At 46.3% G+C, this 21,831-nt stretch overlaps 1 protein-coding gene across 3 annotated transcripts in view; it reads left to right on the forward strand.

The window, feature by feature from the left end:
• Positions 1-21,831, forward strand: part of ELAPOR1 (endosome-lysosome associated apoptosis and autophagy regulator 1) — a 70,055-nt gene that overhangs the window by 18,601 nt on the left and 29,623 nt on the right. For 2 of the 3 annotated variants that reach the window (XM_060006580.1, XM_060006596.1), the window contains exons 2-3: positions 15,546-15,666; positions 17,965-18,157. In XM_060006580.1, the coding sequence (XP_059862563.1) occupies positions 15,546-15,666; positions 17,965-18,157 (314 nt within the window). The remainder of the gene's footprint in view (positions 1-15,545; positions 15,667-17,964; positions 18,158-21,831) is intronic. The other variant, XM_060006589.1, reaches the window with a different exon arrangement.

Here is a 21,831-nt window from a genome sequence, read left to right on the forward strand (position 1 = left end):
AAATCACTTCTTTTTTAGATTCTTAAAGCATGTTATTTCTCAACTGTCACTTTCTCCCTGATATTATGCTTCTGTATATATTTAGAATATTCTTACTTTGTTGTATGTGTTTTATACACTAGGACCTTAGTAGACTATTATGTGAATAGCACTCTCTGGGATTGTGCAGTGTACAACCTATTCAGCTGTACACAGTGGTCCCTATAAATGCCAAGACTGCCTTGATCATATCTGTATCCCCTCACCATATTCTTAGTGCATATTTTTAGTTGAATTACTTTGAGGTAAAAAGGCACCATCTCAAAGTGTTATGGCCTTGGGCATAGAGCAGGAATAAACTGACAGATGGCTGGAGAAGTAAGCAGGGGCCAGGGAGTAAAGGCACTTGTATTTATTTATTTTTATTTATTTATTTATATATTTTGGGCCGCGCCGCATGCCATGTGAGATCTTAGTTCCTCGACCAGGGATCGAACCCACACCCCTTGCATTGGAAGTGCAGAGTCTTAAACACTGGATTGCCAGGGAAGTGCCTGAAGGCACTTGTAGACCTTTCGAGGAGTCTGGTGCCAACCCTGAGGGCAACAGTGGGGCAGTGATTCAATCTGATTTGCATTTCAGATGGGTCACTCTGGCTGTAACCTGTAGAGTGTCTTGGGGGAGAGGAGGGAGCAAAGCCCAGGAGAACAATGAGAAGGCTCCTCTAGGCAAGAAGTCACTGTTTTGTCTTCATTAGTAGCAGTGCGGGTGGGAGACTGATGCAAGAGATATTTTGGAGGCAGAAAATAGATAGGGTCTCAGTGATTATACACAGGGCCTAAGAGAGAAAGGTGTCAAAGACCTGGTTCCTGGCTTGAAAAGGTGCTAAATGTAGCAGTGTCAAAACTACAATGAGGTATCACCTCACACTGGTCAGAACGGCCATCATCAAATATCTACAAACAATAGATGCTGGAGAGGGTGTGGAGAAAAGGGAACCCTCTTGCACTGTTGGTGGGAATGTAAATTGATACAGCCACTATGGAGAACAGTATGGAGGTTCCTTAAAAAACTAAAAATAGAACTACCATATGACCCAGCAATCCCACTACTGGGCATATACCCTGAGAAAACCATAATTCAAAAAGAGTCATGTACCACAATGTTCAATGCAGCTCTATTTACAACAGCCAGGACATGGAAGCAACCTAAATGTCCATCAACAGATGAATGGATAAAGAAGATGTGGCACATATATACAATGAAATATTACTCAGCCATAAAAAAGAATGAAATAATGCCATTTGCAGTGACAAGGATGGACCTAGAGATTGTCATACTGAGTGAAGTAAGTCAGACAGAGAAGGACAAATATCATATGATATCGCTTATATGTGGAATCTAAAAAAAACGTACAGGTGAACTTATTTACAAAACAGAAATAGAGTCACAGATGTAGAAAACAAACTTACGGTTACCAAGGCGGAAAGGTGGGGAGGGATAAATAGGGAGATTGGGATTGACATATACATACTGCTATACATAAAATAGATAACGAATAAGAACCTACTGTATAGCACAGAGAACTCTGCTCAATACTCTGCAATGACCTATATGGGAAATGAACCTTAAAAAGAGTGGAGATATATATATATATATATATATATATATATATATATATATATATATATATATATATATATATAACTGATTCACTTTGCTGTACAGCAGGAACTAACACAACATTGTAAATCAACTGTACTCCAGTAAAAATTAATTTCAAAAACCCCTGAAGACCAGTATCGCCATCACAAAGTGGATGATGGCACCATTCAGTTAGATACAGAACAGCAGTGGGGAGAGCAGTTGAGAACTTTTTTTTTTTTTTGCTATACACGGGCCTCTCCCGTTGCGGAGCACAGGCTCCAGACGCACAGGCTCAGCGGCCTTGGCTCACGGGCCCAGCCGCTCCATGGCATGTGGGATCTTCCCGGACCGGGGCACGAACCCGTGTCCCCTGCATCGGCAGTCGGACTCTCAACCACTGCGCCACCAGGGAAGCCCGAGAACTATTTTAAATGTTGGATCTGATGTGCTTGAGGCACATCAGGCAGTTACACTAGATAAGGACTGGGAGCTTAAGAGTAAGGGCTGAGCTCCAGATAGAAACTTGGAGTCATCAGTCCATGAAGGCAATTGAAACTCTACATATAAGAGAGTTCAACTGAACCTTAGAGAAGACTAGGATTTTAATTGAAGTAGAGGATGTGTAGGGAGAAGGGTGGATTTGCAAGCTGAAGAAAAGAGCAAGTCAAAGAAAGCTATGGAGTTTGGAGTAAGTGGATGCTGTTAGTGATGTGCTGATAAACGTTTAACAACTGGCTCTTTAGGGAGGGGAAGGGAAGTTCGACTTTTTAATGTTTGCTGATTTCCATGGTGTGGATACTTCCATCATAGCCAATTTTAAGCTATCAGTGTCATTGAGCATGGAGTTGGGAAGAGATGAGCACAGTCAGCTCTTGCCAACTCAGACAAGTGAACTCTAGTCCACAGCTGCATGTGGCCCTGATGGAAACAGAGGATTCTGTCAGGCGGTAGTGGAGGATCCATTTAAGAGATAAAGTGGGGCTTCCCTGGTGGCGTAGTGGTTGAGAATCCAGTGCAGAGGACACGGGTTCGAGCCCAGGTCCAGGAAGATCCCACATGCCGCAGAGGAGCTAAGCCAGTACACCACAACTACTGAGCCTGCGCTCTAGAGCCTGCAAGCCACAACTACTGAAGCCCACGTACAAGAGAAGCCACCGCAATGAAAAGCCTGCGCACCACAGCAAAGAGTAGCCCCCGCTCTCCACAACTAGGGAAAACTCGCGCACAGCAATGAAGACCCAACGCAGCCAAAAATAAATAAATAAATAAATTTTTTAAAAAAGAGAGATAAAGTGAACCACTGGTGCTGCCATAAAGACAGATAATAACAGGTGTTGACAAGGATGTGGAGAAATTGAAACCTTCATACATTGCTGGGGGGAATATTAAATGGTGCAACCACTGTGGAAGACAGTTCGGTAGTTCATCAAAAAGTTAGGCATAGAGTTACCTTTTGACCCAGCAACTCCACTGCGAAGTATATTCCCAAGAGATTGAAAATATATGTTCACACAAAAACTTGCATGTGAATATTCATAATAGCATTATTAATAATAGCCCCCAAATAGAAACAACCCAAATGTCCATCAACTGATGAATGGATAAATAAAATGTGGTACATCCATACAATGGAACATTCATGAGCCATAATATTAAGTACTGATGCATCCTACAACATGGATGAACCTTGAAAACAATACGCTAAGTAGAAGCAGCCAGATGGAAACGGCCACATATTGTAGGAGTCCATTTATATGAGATGTCTAGAATAGGCAAATCCATAAAGACAGAAAGTAGATTTGTGGTATCCAGGGCCTGGGAAGATGGTGAGTGACCGCTAATGAGTAAGCGTTTGACGACTCTTAAACCCCAGTTTGAAAAACAGTGTACTGGGAGATCGTGGTGTTGCAGCTGCTCACGTATATTTGTTCCTTTGGAGTTACAGAAGCCTTGTCTGTTGACTTGGTTCTCTAGGCTAGAAGTCTATCCTCCAGGTTCAAGCTCTCCACCCTAAACAGCTAACACGTCCAAACACTAAGCTATCCTTGGAGAGTTTTGCATAAGCCAGGACCTAGATGGCCTGTTTCTTTCAGGCATGATTAAAAGCCTAGGTGAAAACATTTAATGGAACATTTTGATCTCATTAAAAACCAAGAAAGGCACATCTTTGAAATACAATCTCATAAAGCCCTGCCTTGTAGACAGATGTGTGTACCAAACTCTCACCTATCAGAAAGGGATTAGAATTTATAAAGGGACATTTTGTTTCCTGGCTACAAAGCCATTTCAATCCTAGGGATATTTACAAGCAATATGAAAAGCCCTCTGCACCTGACGGACTGGCCGCTGTTACCGAGTGTCATAAATGTCAATGACCAGGCTTTCTCCTGGAGAGATTAGCTTTGGGGGAGTTGCTGGGGGAAAAAGGACAGATGTTGTTTCATATGTATGAGTAGACTAGGATCAGAGAAGAGGGTGAGTCAGCGTGGGTGGTAAACATCAGGGGAAACTAGGAGGATCGAACTGCTGCTGTCATCTTTGCCGTTAGGCCAGAAATGTCACCTGGCTCCTTTCTCCCTGTCCTATTGCCAGAAAGAGGAGAGAAGGACCTGGGTGACCCCTCCACGTGCCCTCTCTTCTTTAACCAGTAGCTGGCTTCTTCTTCTTCTTTAACCAGTTTACAAAGAGCATTCCTGAACCTAATCTCCTAATTGTCTTGATAGTTTGATGTTAGTCAGTTTAGGGGGAAGGAATCTGTTAATCATCTTAGCAGAGTGTTAGCACCCCTGCTCTATGGGGGAGGGAACTGAGGTACATGGAGATTTAATAACGGGCCCATAATCATATAGTTCGGGGGTGTCAGGCCAAGATGAGAGTCTAGATCTTTTGGCTGTAATCTGGAGTGTCTGCACAGCTCCAGAGCTGCTCTCAAGTCATGCCGTTGCTCACCATTCAGTCACTCAACAAATACTTATTGTTTTATATTTATCATTTATTTTATTTTTTTAAATTTTATTGAAGTATGTTGATTTACAATGTTGTGTTTAGTTTCTGCTGTACAGCAAAGTGACTATTTACACATATCTATGTATTCTTTTTCATATCCTTTTCCATTATGGTTTATCACAGGATATTGAATATAGTTCCCTGTGCTAGACAGTAGGACCTTGTTAACAAATACTTATTGATAGCTATTGTGTGTCAGGCACTCTTCTGAGCTCTTTGGCTGCATCAGTGAGCAAAAACAAAGATCCCTGGAGCTTACATCTCATCTGCAGTGAGGGCAGGGGCAGAAATAGACAATAAATATAATGAATAACTAAGTTATAAAGTGTGTTTGAAGGTGATACGTGCTATGGAAAAAAGGTCATTCAGGATTTGAGGATCAGTGGGACTGAGGGGAGTGGATTACAACTGTAAACAGGGAGGTCAGGGAAGTAGGGATAATAGCAGGGAGGCTTGTGGGACTAAAGGGAAGATGCATGTAAAGTGCCCAGTCCAGAGCCTGGCACATGGGTGGTCATAAGCCCTCATTAGCGGCAGCTGTTATCACGGTACCAGTCCTGTCTCCTAAGAGCCCCCAACCAAGACTGTGCCCAAAATGGACAAGCAGCTTAGTTACAGACAGGTTAGACCTCAGGGTCAGAGGCCTGTCTGGCCCAGAGCACGGTGCCACAAACTGCCCCAGCTGGGTGTAGAGACCCCGTATCTGCTTTGTGTGTTGTGTCCACGGCCAAACCAGCAGGGCAGGTCCTGCTGGGGACACCAAGCACCATCTCTGCTGTATTTGATCAGAATGGAATCTGGAATTTCAGAGTAGAATAGAAAATGTGAAAGAAGGGGCAATGTAAGACCAGGGCTCCCCCATACTCCTGAGATCCCTAGGGCTCCTGACACCGTGTTGCTAGGCAACAGCACACAGATTGAGGACAGCTGGCAGGGGTCAGCCTGCTTGGGGTGTGTCAGCTGGTGCCTGCTCTGGGAGAGAGGGGGCATCGCTTGTAGGTAGAGGTAACAACTGACTATGTAGGGGGATTAAGAGAAGGCCAAAAAGGCATCCTTAACTCTGTGATTCTGCCTCATGCCTGCAATTTCACCTTTAGGGATTTGCTCTTTCAAGTAAAGATTGGTGTTAAACTTTTTCTGAGTGTGGAACTTTTTTTTTTTTTTTTTGCGGTACGCAGGCCTCTCGCTGTTGTGGCCTCTCCCATTGCGGAGCACAGGCTCTGGACGCGCAGGCTCAGCGGCCATGGCTCACGGGCCCAGCCGCTCCGCGGCATGTGGGATCCTCCCGGACCGGGACACGAACCCACGTCCCCTGCATCGGCAGGCGGACTCTCAACCACTGTGCCACCAGGGAAGCCCGAGTGTGGAACTTCCGATTCAAACAAAACCTAAACTGAGAAGACTAGCATGTTAAACAGATTTTTAAAAACAACCTTGCTCCATTAAAGTGGGGAATCCCCACTCCCCTTTGAAGGGTCTGGCTTTCTAAACCCCTAGACTCTGGAGCAGAATTTGAAAGTGCCTGGGTTAAAATATTTCAGCCCCCTGTTAAAAAGTGAACAGCCTGTTGTGGGGTAAAAATATTAAGCCATTTAAAAATTAAGAACGCATTATTATAGATGTCAATGATTTTCCTGTGTGTGAGGGGATGGATAACAGACTCCTTAGAGGATCTGATGAAAACAGTGCCCAGAAAAATGCATATACCTAAAATTCTGTATCTGGTTTTATGGGGAAAGTGGTCCAGGATCCTAGATTAAAGGTCCCTGTCTTGTGTGAGATGTATTTATATGATTTGCTTCCAAATGGGATAAATATTTAAGTCTTGAGGCATAAAAGAGTGAGTTTTGAAAGAGGGCGGAAGGAGAAAAAGATCTAGTGGGGAATCAGAATCTTGGAGGTAGAACCCAGGAATCTGTATTTTTAATGTGATCTCCAGACAGTTGTGATAATCAGACAGATGTAGGCACCAGAGGTTGAGGACTGGTATGTCTAGGCCTTTAGGGCCCAGGAGACACTGCTACTGAGTTAGCAGTCTTAAAAGGGTGGGAAGGAGGGAGGGAGAGAAGGGAGGAAAGAGGGAGTCTCTCCAGTCTGATGGCTAGCGAACAATAGGAAAGGTCCTGAGAGGTCAAGGTCACTGTGTCTCTGAGCCTCAGCGGACCATCCACCCAAAACCTGAGTGAGGACACTCCGAAGCCAAAAGAACAAAGAACAGGAGTTTGGGAAACCATCCGGCTAGGGCTGGGCAACAGAGAAAGTCTCTCTGGGGCCGTGATGTTCAAATTCTGACATTTCACCGTGGTCTTCCATGTTCTGTGCTAAGTAGAGCTCACTCCTCCCTCCCAGCGAAGGGCTGGTCTCTCCTTGACAGTCAGGATTGTTTAATGGGATCTGCTCCCGTCTAGGTCAGAGGCTTTCCAAGCAAAGTGGCATCTGCAGCTGAACCAACAAATACCTACTGGCCCCACTGTACCAGCTCAGGTGTTTGCCTGGTGCACCCGGCCCCCAAAGGATCTGCCCTTCAGGGATGGTGAGAGGAGACGGGGCTGAGCCTGCAGCTGGGGGAAGAGCAGGAGGGGGCCTCCTCCAGACCCCAAGGCCTCTAGTCAGAAGCCGGGTTTACTTAAGAACCTGTTTCTTGACGCAGGCCCTGTCCCAGCCAAGACAAACCCAAGTTGTGTTGCTCACCTGCTTCCTTGGTGGCTGTGACTTTGTGCAGCACTGGCTCGGTGACTCTAAGACTCAGGATCTGAGACTCTGCTTGGCTCTGTCTGTGGGGGGCGGTGGCCGAGGGGTTACCGCTCTCCCCAGCAGTCTCTGGGCGGTGATTCTTTGTTTTACTCAAGTGTAGCCATTTATCCAAACTGAACAAGTTAAGATTTGTGCATTTCAGTGTATATAAATTTTTGCTAAAAATAAAAAAAAAAACCTAGAAAAAATAACAACTTCGATTGGGGAGGAGTGGATAGAAGTAAATGAGGACTGCGTAGAGGTAGATGAGCAAGAATGGCAGAAACTGATAAGTATGGAGGCTGGGTGATGGGTACATAGGGGTCATCATATTCTGTCTTTTTAAAATATATATTTGAGGGACTTCCCTGGTGGCACAGTGGTTAAGAGTCTGCCTGCCAATGCAGGGGACACGGGTTCGAGTCCTGGTCCGGGAAGATCCCACATGCCACGGAGCAACTAAGCCTGTGCGCCACAACTACTGAGCCTGCATGCCACAAGAAGCCCACGCACCTAGAGCCCGTGCTTCACAAGAGAAGCCACCGTAATGAGAAGTCCGCTCTCGACAATGAAGACCCAACGCAGCCAAAAATAAATAAATAAATTTATTAAAAAATTAAAATATATTTGAAATTTATTGTAGTAAAAAGTGAAGAAATAAAAAAGACTTAGAAATGTCTGTTTTCTCTTAGAAATATCCTCCCCGATCAAGAATCTTAAAGAAACTCATACTCTTTACCCTAGTAATCCCACTTCTGGGAATCTCTCCAAAGGAAATAATCAGAGATACACATAAAGCTTCATTGTAGTGCTATTTAAAATAAGGAAAAATTGGACAAAACTCAATGTCTGACAACAGGAAAATGGTTAGAGAAATTATGGTGCAACCTTAAAGACACAGGAGAGTGCTTGTGACCTAAAATGTAAAAAAAAGTCAGAAGAAGAAACCACATACCATATGATCTTCATTTTGTTTTTTATTTATTTATTTTAGGTTGTGTTGGGTCTTCGTTGCAGTGCGCGGGCTTCTCATTTCGGTGGCTTCTTTTGCTGTGGAGCACGGGCTCTAGGCGTGCGGCTTCAGTAGTTGTGGCACGTGGGCTCAGTAGTTGTGGCTCACGGGCTCTAGAGCACAGGCTCAGTAGTTGTGGCGCACAGGCTTAGTTGCTCCGCGGCATGTGGGATCTTCCCTGACCAGGGATCAAACCCGTGTCCCCTGCATCGGCAGGCGGACTCTCAACCACTGCGCCGCCAGGGAAGCCCAGAAGTGCCATTTTGAAGGAAGAGGGGGAAAGGTGGAAAGAACAGATTTGCATGCACACACCAACCATAACATAATGAGGTATTGGAACTGGAAGGAATCTTAGAAGCTAGAAATCGCCTAAATCCAACTTCCTCATTTTACAAATGAGAAGACCGAGGCCCAGAGTGTCGAATGCCCAACTAAGCCATTTGTTCTTAGTCTCTCTGACTGCTTGTTTTAGCAGCTCACTGAGCCCTCATGGCCCCAGGAGCTTTGCAGCCTGTGCCATACCAACAACGTTAACAACTGGAGGCCCTGTTTGGGAAGCAGCCCTTGGACTCTCCAGTCAGTCTGGGCCACCCGTTGCCAGTGTCCTTGGCCAGCTGGGCTGGAGAAATGCCCTGGCAGGAAGAAGGCCACTGAAACTCTAGACCTCACTGCCACCCAATCACCAGTGCTTCTCCCTCGGACAGTCGTAGCTGGCCATCTCTGTCTTCTCTGCTGTGGCAGAGGTTACTTCTAGGCAGCTAGGCTATCTTTTTGTCAGGTCTGGCTTGTCATGACTTTCAAACCATCATGAGTTGAAAAAGAAACAGTGTGGTTCAATGGTTCGTGTCAAGCTGGAGTCAGAGACATGTTGTGGTCTTTGCCAGAGTCCCTAGACACTGTCTTCATCTGTTTGGACTGCTAAAACCGAATACGATAGACTGGGTGGCTTAAAACGTGAACAGTTTATTTCTCACAGCTCTGGAAAGTTCACAGTTCTGGGAAGTCCAAGATCAAGGTGCTGGCAGATCCAGTATCAGGTGAGAGCATTCTTGCTGGTTTGCAGACAGCCGTCTTCATGCTATATCCTTTCCAGGCCTGAGAGAGGGCTAGCTCTGCTTCGCTTCTTCTAAGGGCACTACTCCCTTCATGGGAGCTCCACCCTCATGACTAAATTATCTCCCAAAGGCTCCACCTACAAATACCATCATTTTAGCGCTTCAACATTCCTTCTCTGGAGAAAGTGGGGCCAGCAAGAGTGTACAATGACAAATAATTGTAGAGAACGGTGGAATACTGGAAATTAGCACGTGCATAAGTGTTTATAGTCTGTCTCCTCCCCAGTGCATCCCTGCCCCACATTCCCCGCCTCATACACATCTATGCTGCTTGAGAGCTGTGACTTTGTCTCAGACACCACTGCTTCACCAGAACCTAGCACACAATAGGCCCTCAGTAAACACTTGCTGAACACGGAATGAGTGAACACTATTTTCCTAGAACGTAGAAGACCTGACAGGTTCCAAGTTAACAGTATTTCCAGAATTTAAACATTTTAATTCCAAAAGAGCAGAATGTTTGAAAAAACGTAGTTTTTAGCATTAATATTTATTTGCACACCTGCAATGCAATGCTTCAAAGAGTTGTCAATGGCAAACACATAAGCATCAGGGAACCACCATGGGCATCTCCAGGGAGACTGTCATGATGTCCACTCCAGTCTGTTGTCTTCCACTCCTTCCTCCACTCCTCCCTCTTGAACTTGGCCATCCAATTAGCTGACATACATAATCTTATTTGGGGGATATTTCTTAAATTTAGACTACCAGATGATCCTGCTTCTACTCTCTGGGGGACTTATTAGGATAAGTCAGAGATTGGGCATGTTCCTGTAGCATAACTTTTTTTAAAAATTGTGATAAAATACACATAACATAAAATGTACCATCCTAATCATTTTTAAGTGTACGGTTCGGGCATTAAGGACATTCACATTGTTGTGTTAGCGTCGCCACCATCCATCAACAGAATTATTTTCATCTTACAAAACTGAAACTCTGTACTCGGGCGCCCAGCCGCTGGCAACCACTGTTCTACTTTCTCTTTTCCTGAACTTGACTACTCTGCGCACCTCACATACGCGGAATCAGACAGCATTTGTTCGTTTGTGGCTGGCTTATTTCACCTGGCATAATTTTCAGCTTTATGACTGCTGTGGATTTTGGCTGGGGAGGGGCACCAACGCCAGCCCTAGGTAGAGCTGAGAAGTAGGGAGGGGCTTATCCCCAGCTAGCCCACTTTCCCGCCTCATCCTTCCCTGAGTTCCCAACGACTTCAGGTCCCTACTCACGGTGAAGTGGCCTCACCCCCTCATCCCATCTCCTGCTTACCCGGAGAGAGCCTCTGATTTGCTTTGTGTGGGCCGTGTGTCCGTGCCTCGGCAGAGGACAGATGGCCACCTCTTCTGACGATCCCGCCTAGATGGAATAGAATAAGGAGGGGATGTATCCTCCAAAGAGGCTCTGCTGCATGGGAGGGAGCTGTGGATAGTGGGCAGGCAAGAACCGCAGGCGTCCCTGACGGCGAGGTCCTCCAACCAGGTTTAAGTGCCTTTCAGCCTTTCCATTCCACATAGCGCCAGGCTTGACTGTTTCCCCTTTGGGCCCTGTTCACAAAGGTTTTGATGCCTTGGCCTTTGTTGCAAAGTTTTCAGCAGCTTGAGTGCCAGTGCCGGGCCCCAGACACACTTTCACTGAGTGTGACTGTAGCCCACACAGGCTGCCCTCAAACACCAGCAGCCTGGAACACAGGCTACGGACTCAGATTGCCTGGGTTCGGTCCTAGCTTGGCAATCTCCAGGCTATGTGGCCTTGAGCAGGTAACTTCACCTCTTGACGCCTCAGTTTTCCCATCAGTAAAATGGCAAAATAATAATACCTACTCCATTAAGATGTTTTGAAGATTGAAAAACCTACTGCTGTAAGTGCTTGACCTGTATCATCTTATTTATGATCACAACCAACCTACTACCCATGGGAAAAAGGCACCCCTTTCTGGGCACACTGCCTAGCATGAAGAACTTGAGCTAGATTTCAACTTTACTCACACTCTGAGTTGGGCAGCTTTCTGGAGAGGCAGGTACTTGTGTGTCCCCATTTTCCAGATGAGGCAGCTGTGGCTGAGAGAGGTTGAGCCCCATGTGGTGATGGGGCGTGGAATCCCTTCTAGCTCGCCTATTTACTTAGTGCACGTGCCAAAGAAGCGAAGCACCACCTGTGCCGTGGACCACATCCCTTTGGCACCAGCTCATCAGCTTACACCTTGAGCATCTTCCACAGTAGATAGCGACCACATGCCTCTCTAGCACTTAATCTGTAGACTGGTGATACCAATCTCTAGTCTCTAATCTATTACTTTGACAATCATCTAAAAAACTAAGACATGTTATTTGAAAGAAGGGGGAAAGGTGGAAAGAAGCACACATTTGCATCCAGGCACCATCCTGGCTTGGTGATTATTTTTTCATTTCAGCAGTCCACTCATTACCCAGACAGCAAGGACCCCAAACCTTGTGGGTCTGAGTGAATCCTTCTTCTGGAGCTGAAAGATCAGCGTTACCAATATTTGGCAAAGCAGATGCCAGCTTTGGGGGTTTTCCCTCTAATTTCTTGTGTTCCCTGGGAGCACATGTGACTGGGTGGTTTAGGGGAGGGCAGATTAAGTAAGATGCCCACCCCTCGTTTTCAAACCCTTCCCTTCTTTCCTCGATGAACAGGCAGCAGCCACTGCTTCCTGTGCCCCATTTAAAATTGTGATTTGTGTCATATCTTTGTGAATGGGGAGAACAAGGAATTGTATGCTGGACATATGAATTAAATCTATTCGTGTGTCTCCTTTGTGAATCTGTATATTATGCAGACTGTATCCTCTCAAAGACAGATCACTGGTTAAACTGAGGTACTGAGGGGGAATTGATTTGTTCACAGAACTCTGAATATAATTGAGGAGCGCTGCCAGTTATGTCTCTGATTTAACTGTCTGTCTAAGCCTGTGTCTTGGATGGTGAGATCGCAAAGTATAGTTCAGATTTGAAACAGCTGCAGCAGAGCCAGCCACATTGGGTGGTGTAAATATCCCCAAGTGACATGAAGGAAAGTAGCACATATTGAAAGGGAAACTTTCTAAGGTTCGGAACCAGCATTTTCCCGGCAAACCTCCCACCAGGGCGGGACCCAGGGGACACCAAATGAAAGACGATGCAAAGAGAAGCAGGCTTGGCCCATGTGTCTCCGAGAGGCCAAATGCAGTCAGAGTGACTGAAACGATCTGCTCGAACAGATTAGGTGTTGTTTGTTTGTTTGTTTGTTTTTGCGGTACGCGGGCCTCTGACTGTTGTGGCCTCTCCCGTTGCGGAGCACAGGCTCCAGATGCGCAGGCTCAGCGGCCATGGCTCACGCGCCCAGCCGCTCCGCGGCATGTGGGCTCTTCCCGGACCGGGGCACGAACCCGCGTCCCCTGCATCGGCAGGCGGACTCTCAACCACTGCGCCACCAGGGAAGCCCCAGATTAGATGTTTTAACACCACTTCTCAGGCCTCAGAAGCGAGCCTGGTTGCTGGCAGACAACCAACACTGCCTTGCTTAATTTTTAGATTTGGCTGTTAAATTGCTCCCAGTGTGAGTTTGTGTTTGATGGGACTTATGAGGGCGGAAGATTACTGGTAGCAAAGCCTGAGTTCTAGCTCAGTGACTTACCAGCTGTGTGACCTTGGACAAGCCATTTCACCCCATGGAGAGTGTTTACTCATCTGTGCAATGGAGGAAACGCCCCCTGCTCTGCTTGCCTTCTGGGAGTTTAAAGATCAAATAAGATGGTGTTTGGGAATGTAAAAGCACTGTGCAGATGACAGGCATAATTACGTTCGCGGACAGAACATTGAATCCGTTCTGCCTGATTCACTCAGTTCTCCATTTAATTTACATACTGTGGATTTTACCCCTCTTTCTTGCAGCAAAACCCTTTGGAGAGTATCATTTTTAGACCTGAATTGATATATGTGTAGTTGCCTTATTTATCCTCAGAGTCCTCTGGGATGAAGAAAAGAATGGAATTAAGAGGAAAAGTAGGGGCTTCCCTGGTGGCGCAGTGGTTGAGAGTCCACCTGCTGATGCAGAGGACATGCGTTCGCACCCCGGTCTGGGAAGATCCCACATACCGCGGAGTGGCTGGGCCCGTGAGCCATGGCCGCTGAGCCTGCGCTCCGCAACGGGAGAGGCCGCAACAGTGAGAGGCCCATGTACCGCCAAAAAAAAAAAAGTTAGGCTCACAATTCCCCCAACTCCTCCTCCTACTCCGCATCTGCTCCCTCTGGATGAAAGTGCCCAGTTTATGCGTTGCTGTCCTGAGCCACACTGGACACAACATCTAGTACCTCTAAGTGCTGGGCAGACAATATATATTTGGTAAATATTTATAATAGAAGACAATAAAAATGGAGCTCTAAAATTGTTCTCTCAGCACCCTAAGTTTCTGAAACTACAAATCAAGAAACAACATGTTTACTGTATTTCCACAAATCTGAAATAACACTGCTTCTAAGACCAAAAGAAAGCCTGTGCTTAGTAGATGGGCCTGGAGTGAATAGCATAAGGTACAGGGAACCCCTAGTGTGTCTACAGTTCCATGGAAGCCGCGAGAAGCCAAGCTAGCACAGGAGAAACAGAACTGTTTTTTATGTACCAAGAAGAAAGGAAAAACTCCATCAGTTAAAACATGACACGATGCTTCCTTAATTGTGTCAGTTATAAGCCACAACTTGATTTCACAGATGTTAAAATGTGAAAGAAATACGCATCTTAGAAGAGATGAAAGGCAGTCTATTTAACCCCTCGGAAAAGTAAAGATTTCTTTTTTTGGTTCTGATACATTCTTAGGTTAGCCAACTTCAAACTGTCTCAGTTTTAGCCCCAGCTACTTGCATTTATATATTATGCAATCATCCTTTCATATGGGTAGAAGGGGGACATTAATTCTATTTTTCTTATGGATACAGTAATACAAAGTACTTTAGGGCTTGAATATAGTTTTTGGTAAGTAAGGATTGTAAAATGCTTATCAGAACCAAATTCACATTAATTCTTACAGTTTTTTGGGTTTTTTTTTTTGCGGTATGTGGGCCTCTCACTGCTGTGGCCTCTCCCGTTGCGGAGCACAGGCTCCGGACGTGCAGGCTCAGCGGCCATGGCTCACGGGCCCAGCCGCTCCGCGGCACATGGGATCTTCCCGGACCGGGACATGAACCCACGTCCCCTGCATCGGCAGGCGGACTCTCAACCACTGCGCCACCAGGGAAGCCCAAATTCACATTAATTCTATGGACTGTTGTTTATTATGAGATTTAAAAGAGGAAGAAATGTTGAAGAGTATTTGGCTCGTTTATTGTGCTTTCTTTTTCCCAAGTAGTGCTTTCTGTGATTTTTGTTGTGGCTCTTGCTGTTTTATTTAATGCTTGATTTGGCAGTTTTGTTGTTGTTATTAAGTTTATTCTTAGTTCAGGTAAAGCAACTGAGCTGTGAGTTTCCATTGCACAGAAAAATTAGGCATGAATAGGCTCATGTGATGAGACCCCATCACCTGCCTGGGCTAAATGTGACATTTTCATAAAATTCGAGGTGGGAATTCATAGTTTTTCTGGAGAAAAGGAGAGAGCATGAAGAATGCAAGGAAATCAGGGAAACAGAAATACAGCTTTTGTCACAATCCTTTGTAAATTTTTCATGGACCTGTCCCTGCTCATAAATTCTGCAGTTTGGGAAAAGAAAAATTCCACCTGTTTGTAGCCTGTTCTTTGGTTAGCTTCTCACATTCCTCTGGCCTATCAGGACATTTATACACAACCGCAAAGAGAGTCATTAAAAAAAAAAAGGGGGGGGGGGTTTCTAGGGACTAGACCATGGCCGGTGGAGAGGAATGATCCAATAACCGTAGTTCCTGTACGTGTTTGATAACAATCATTTGGTTCCATGATGCCTTGTTTCCTGCCGGGGTCCCAGGGCTCGTTACTGTGACGATGAGTGTCAGTAGCCATCGTGCTGGACAGGAAGTGGGTAGGAAGCTGTTAATGTTTGACCGCTACTAATGCACATTTTGCCCACTCTTCTCTCATCTGCAGTCTGAGTACCACTACGAGTACACTGCGTGTGACAGCTTGGGTTCCAGGTGGAGGGTCGCCGTGCCGCATACCCCGGGCCTGTGCACCAGCCTCCCTGACCCCGTCAAGGGCACCGAGTGCTGTAAGCAGCCCTGCCTCTCAGCTTTGGCCTCTGCCCCAAGCCTCCTGCCATCCAAGTTAGGCACTTCCTGACAGTGTGGCTGCCTTAAGGAATCAGATCTCGCCCCGCCCCCCTCCCACCCGGTCAGTCCTCATCCCCAAACCTCTCGAGATTTGGTGCAGAAGTGTTATTTCGTGGATGCAAACTGGGTATTTCAATTTACTTTTGTTTTATTTTCAGATTTAAATCCCATGAGGGTATAAAGTAAAAATAATTCCGGCTGTGTGCCACTTAGATATTTTCTCTGTTTGCATACATTTTCTTTTTTTGGCTGTGCATTTCTCTCCAACCTACACTCACTAGCCACAGTCACTCATTTAGGAAAGATTGTGATTTGCAGTCATTCTTGAAAAAGAAGCCAGAGAAGATGACTTTCTGCAGAGACAGACCTTTAAAATGCACTGGGCATTACTTCAGGGAACAAGAATCTTCCCTGACTGTGGAGCTGACCGTGCAGCCGGAAAGGCAGTGACTTCCCTGCAGCTCCCACCCCACCTCTGGGACTCTGCAGCTGCAACTTTGCTACCACTGGCAGCTATTCCCCTTGAGCTGTTCTTTTTAGAAATGCAAAGGGGGGCAGTGGATAACAATAAAAATCAGGAACTAGAATCAAGGAATACTTGAAAATTTGGAAAGGAGGTTGAGGGCATTTAAAATCTAAAACAAGCTTAGCCTAGTGCCTGGTTCACTAGGTGAGCAAATAAGTACTTGTTAAATCCGTGAATGGATATTGCTAAGATCTGAGTAGAACTGAGGTGTGACTAATGGAAACAAATGAGCCATCTTCGGTAAACTTGGCCAGCGTTCTTGAGCACTACGTGCACCTGCTATGTGAACCACAAAGATAAATAAGGCACAGTCTCCGCCTTCAGAAGCGTACAGTCTGGTGGAAGGAGCAGACACCCGTTCATCCATTCATTTTTTTCAGCAAACCTTTATGTAGCCCCTGCTATGTCTGTGCCAGTCGCTGAGCCACCATCCCTAGAGGAGCTCAGAGCCTAGTGGGAGGCACACATCAATATGATGTGTTGTATGAGGTGAAGAGAATGGGAGTTATGGATACTTAGGGATCAGGAACCGCTGGGAGAACCACTCAAGCAAAAGCTTGGAGGGGGGAGAACATCAGACACATTCAGAGAAGAGCTGGGCTGGGGTGGAGGCAACACAGGGAGGGGATGGATGGGAGTAGGGTGGAGAAAGGTCTGTAGTGGGAGATCTAGCCAGAAAGTTAGGTTGGGGGAAAATTGGGGAAGAATTTGAATGCCAGGCTGAGAGCTTAATTCTATAACCCAAAGTGGGAATGGTGCCTGATTATTTTTTAAATAACAGAAATAATAGTACATATGAGTGTTTTAGAAAGATACTGCTGACCACCGAATGAGCAAAGACAAGAAACAGGGAACTAGTTAGGAGGACATTGCAATGGTTGAACTAACAGGTCACAAGAATCCCAACTAGTACAGTGGCAGTGGGACCAGAAAGGAGAAGACAGAGGCCAGAAACTCAAGGGGGAAGTTCAAGGCTGAAGGGCTAGGTGCCATTCAGAGGGGTCAGCACGAGAGACCATGCTCTTCACTGGAGAGCTCTCAGAATGGCTGAGGCTACCCCTTAGACCCCTTAGGAAACGAGACTGACAGGGACAAACCCAAAGTCCTGCAACAAGGCCCTAAATCTTTTTTTTTTTTTTAATTTTAAGCTTTGGGAATTCCCTGACAGTCCAGTGGTTAGAACTCGGCATTTTCACCGCCGTGGCCCAGGTTCAATCCCCCGTCAGGGAATTAAGATCCTTTAAGCCGTGTGGTGTGGCCAATAAATAAATAAATAAACAGATAGACAGCATAAATAGAATAAAATAACAGCTTTATTGAGATATAATTGACATCAGAAGATTCACCCCTGTAAGTTATAAAGCTCAGTGGCTTTAAAATATTCACACAGTTGCATAACTATCACCACTATCTAACTGCAGAACATCTGCATCACCCCAAAACGAAACATATCCATTAGCAATCTCTCCCCATGCCCCCTCCCCCCAAGTCCCTGGTGCCACAAATCTTCGTTCTGTCTCTATGGCTTTGCCTATTCTGGACAGTCCACGGAAGTGGAATCACACAAGATGCGCCATGGCTCCACATCCTAGTGGGGGAAGCTCCCAGGTCTCCATCCTCTGCCCCTCCCCCTAGGATGCACACAACCCACCCACTTCTCCTGCGTGGCGGCAGCCTCACCACCCACCCTTGTCCCCGCTCTGTGTTCCAGCCTTCTCTTGCAAAGCCGGGGAGTTTCTGGACATGAAGGACCAGTCGTGTAAGCCGTGTGCTGAGGGCCGCTACTCCCTTGGCACAGGCATCCGTTTTGACGAGTGGGACGGGCTGCCCCATGGCTTTGCCAGCCTCTCAACCAACATGGAGATCGAGGACAGCACCACAGATTCCACTGAGAACTGCACTTCGTGAGTCGCCCCTCTCCCCACACTCCACGCCCACCCCCATAGCCCCACGCCCCCCTTACCTCCCTGCTCCCCATATTGGGGAAGGGGCTGCAGGGAGCACTTCACAGCCTCCTCTCCTGCTCCTCGGGGTGAGGGCTAGAGCAGGTCCCCACTGGACCGCTGGACATGACATCCACATCAGCCCAGCCTTACTGACCTAAGCTTACCGGCGACTGACAGGTATTTGTGACAGGTGAAAAACACGGTGAAATAGAGACAGGTGGATAAGATCAACAAGGGTTAAATGGCCCAGTCCCTTTAAAACAAAATCCAACTGGATTCCACTGTGGAATTTTGGATCAGCCACTAAACTTCCTCAACTTGATTGCAACACCATGTGCAAAGCCTTGGGTATCTTCCTGGCTTTGGTGCTAGCTTCTAAAACTGGTCTGAGTTTATGGGTTTGGGAGGATAAAGTGGGACCAGAGCTTTGGTCAGTGACGGCTGAGATCTTCCAAACCCTTTGAGATCCTGATGACCAGAGAATTCTCCAGCTCAGAAGGAAATCTTTTCAGTAATTGAAAGGCTCAGCCCAGGGTGCTTACAGAACGGGTGAGCGATCCTTATCAAATCTCTGCATATTTAATTCCCGGGATGGGAGTATCCTATCCCTGGAAATAAATGATGTGCCTTCTATAGTTCAGGCACTATTCTGGATGCTTTACGTATATTATTTTCTCTAATCCTCACAAGAACCCTTGTGACAGTGAAATAGGTATTATTGTTCCCATTTCACAGATGAGGAACTGGAGGCTCAGTGAGGTTCAGTGACTTGTCCTTCATTACCTAGCTTACAACTGGGGAGACTGGAATTCACACCTGGTCCAAGCTTTCCACTGCCCCATGCTGCCACCTTCAAATAACATTTAGTGCACGCAAGGCAATATCCAGTCCTAGAGAGGAAAAGTTGGGGGATGCACAGATGTAAAAGACAATCGTCCACTGCTCTCTGTTAAATATTGACAAAGAATACAGGAGAAAAGTACATGAAAGTTTCTCTTACACCCAAGCAATCAAAATGATAAAAAAGGATTAATTGTATTACACCTGGATTTCTAAAGTTGGGAACAATGTCTCCCATTCCTATACTTAAATCTCCTAGAAGCACCATTGTGTGAGCCAGGCAGGCGGCCTCTAACAGTCCAATTTTAATGTTGTTTCAGAGTTCAATATTGTGAGTCAAAATCATTAACATGACAATGTTGGCAGCAGAGATAAAGCTGGAGAGGATTCAAGCTGGAAGGAGAGGGCATGTGTGGGTTAAAGACAATCAACCCCCATTTTAGTCCTAACAGAGAACGTGACTGACCCTGGACAAGGCGCAGGCCTGGCTCAGTCGGTCAGTCGCCACGCGTGTGCAAGCAGGGTTTTCTCCCTGTCTGGGGAAGCAGTGAAAGTCCAGAAATCATTCTCTCTCAGCGAGGCCGGATGTGGGTCTGTTCAAAACGACTTGTGTTTCCACAGCACAGACTGCTTCAGGGTCTGGATCTTAAGGCATCCCACGACATTCCCGGGAGGGGAAAAAGGAGAAATGGAGAGGAAATGGCCACCTAGAGAGGGTTTGTGATTTCCCCACCGTGCCCCAGAAAGGCAATAACAGCTGCTATCACGTCACCAAGTGTCTGGCTTTCCTGCTCGACTGTGTATTTACCTGAATCCAAACTAACCCCCGCCAGTGGCGCCTCCCACCTGCTCTGCCTCTAGCGCCTCCCAGCTGGTCTCCGCTTCCACCCCCAGCTTCCTGCAGGCCACCGTCCCCTCAGCAGCCAGACTGATCTTCTTAAACACAAGCCCAATCACAGTACGTTGCTGCTCAAAACTCTGGATTCTGTGGATTCCCACTGGAATAAAATCCAATACGTTGTCACAGCCTGCAGGGCCTCTGCCCCCTGCCCCTTCTTCCAGCCTCTCTCCAGTGCCTCTCCTCCTGCTTATAGAGCTCCAGCCAGCTGGCCACCATGCTCCCGCCCTCCTGGCACCTTTAACACACTCTTCTCCAACTCTTCCCCCAGCTGACTCCTGCTTCACCCTCGGGTCTCTGCCTAAAAGTGACTGCCTCAAAGAAGCCATCCCTGACCCCACAGGCCCCTGTTACACACACATACATCATCTTGTATTTCTCCTTATGGCACTTACCATAGTTATTACTATGTTATTAACTGCGTGTTAAGTCTCTATCTCCTCCACTAGAAATAGAATGCAAGCTCCAAGAGGGAGGGGGTCAGGGCTGTCTTGTGCTTTGCTGTGTCTCCAGTATCTAACACCTGGCACAAAGCAGACACAAAATAAATAATTGAAAACACAACAGGCCAACAGAATGGAGTTTCCATGGCAGGTTCCTGAGCCTTCAGGGGGTCATCCTTGGTTCCTGGGTAAATGTCTCAGGACTAAGGTGATGGAAACAGTCCTCAGATCCAAAACTGGGATAAGCAAAAGGGAATAAGAGTGAAAAGGGAGTCGTGGAAAGGATGCTGTACGTTCACGGAGAAGAACAGAACACCAAATACTGTGAAGGTGAAACAAGAATGAGAGAAAGCATTAAAAAGGGTCTCAAACTTTGGAAGCCTCTAAGTTTTCCTGTACAGTTTCTTCTTTCTAACCTGAATTTATAAACAGTGCTACCCAGTGTGAGCTCGGCAGTGTGTCTGGGTGGCCACCAAGTGAGAATTCCTCTTTGAAAACTTGCCTCCCTTTTCCCCAGGGCCACGGCAAAACAAAGCAAGTATAAGCAGATCACAGCTAAATGACCGGGGGCAGGTTCCTAATCTCTTCCATGCCTTGGTGTCCTCATTCTAAGAACCAGTGATAAAAATAGTACTCTTCTTAGAGGCCGTGGTAAGGATGAAACGAAATGATACTTGTAAAGATTCGGAGCGATGCCTGGCATTAGAAATCAATCAAGACATGTTATCATTGAACGTGAAACGATCTTCACCGGGGACAGCTCTGACAAAAGTCAGAATTGTGACGCATTTTGCAAATGAAATCCACTTATGGCATCCTTTGAATTATTCATCCACCTTCAGGAGTTATTTATAGCTGATGCTGTGGAGCACATCAGCTTTAAGTGCTGTCTCTTTTAACAAGGAGAAATCAGTACCGTTAGGTTAGCTGGGTATCTTGGATGAGCTCAGCTTAGGTATTTTGGATATGCTTCCATTTGAGAATAACACTAACTGTTGAAGAGCTGGAAGTACCATGTTATTCTGACAAACACAGGGGGAAAACAGTGGACTAATCTGAGGTCCCCTGAACTGACCATTATTAATCACTGGAGACCTGGGCTGGTCTCAGGCACAGCAGTGAAATAGTGGGATTGTCTTTGATCACCCATTTCCCACATTCAGCTGTTTAATGCCCTGAGTCCCTCTTATGTGCCAGGTCCAGGGCTTAGCGCTAGGGACACAGAAGTGAGCAAGTTAAGTTTGGTCTCTGCCCTCACAGCATCGACGAGCCAGGCAGGAAGACAAGCAATTCAAGAAGAATTCAAGTATGACCCGAAGAGGAAGCCAAACTGCAAATAAACTAAGAAAAGATGCTCAACCTCACTTATAGTTAAGGAAATAAGATTTAAAGCCCACTGAGACACTCTGTCCTACCTTATCATATTGGCAACAATTTTAACGTCTGACCGT

This window comes from Delphinus delphis, chromosome 1 (genome assembly GCF_949987515.2).
Source record: "Delphinus delphis chromosome 1, mDelDel1.2, whole genome shotgun sequence".
NCBI classification, from domain to species: domain Eukaryota; kingdom Metazoa; phylum Chordata; class Mammalia; order Artiodactyla; family Delphinidae; genus Delphinus; species Delphinus delphis.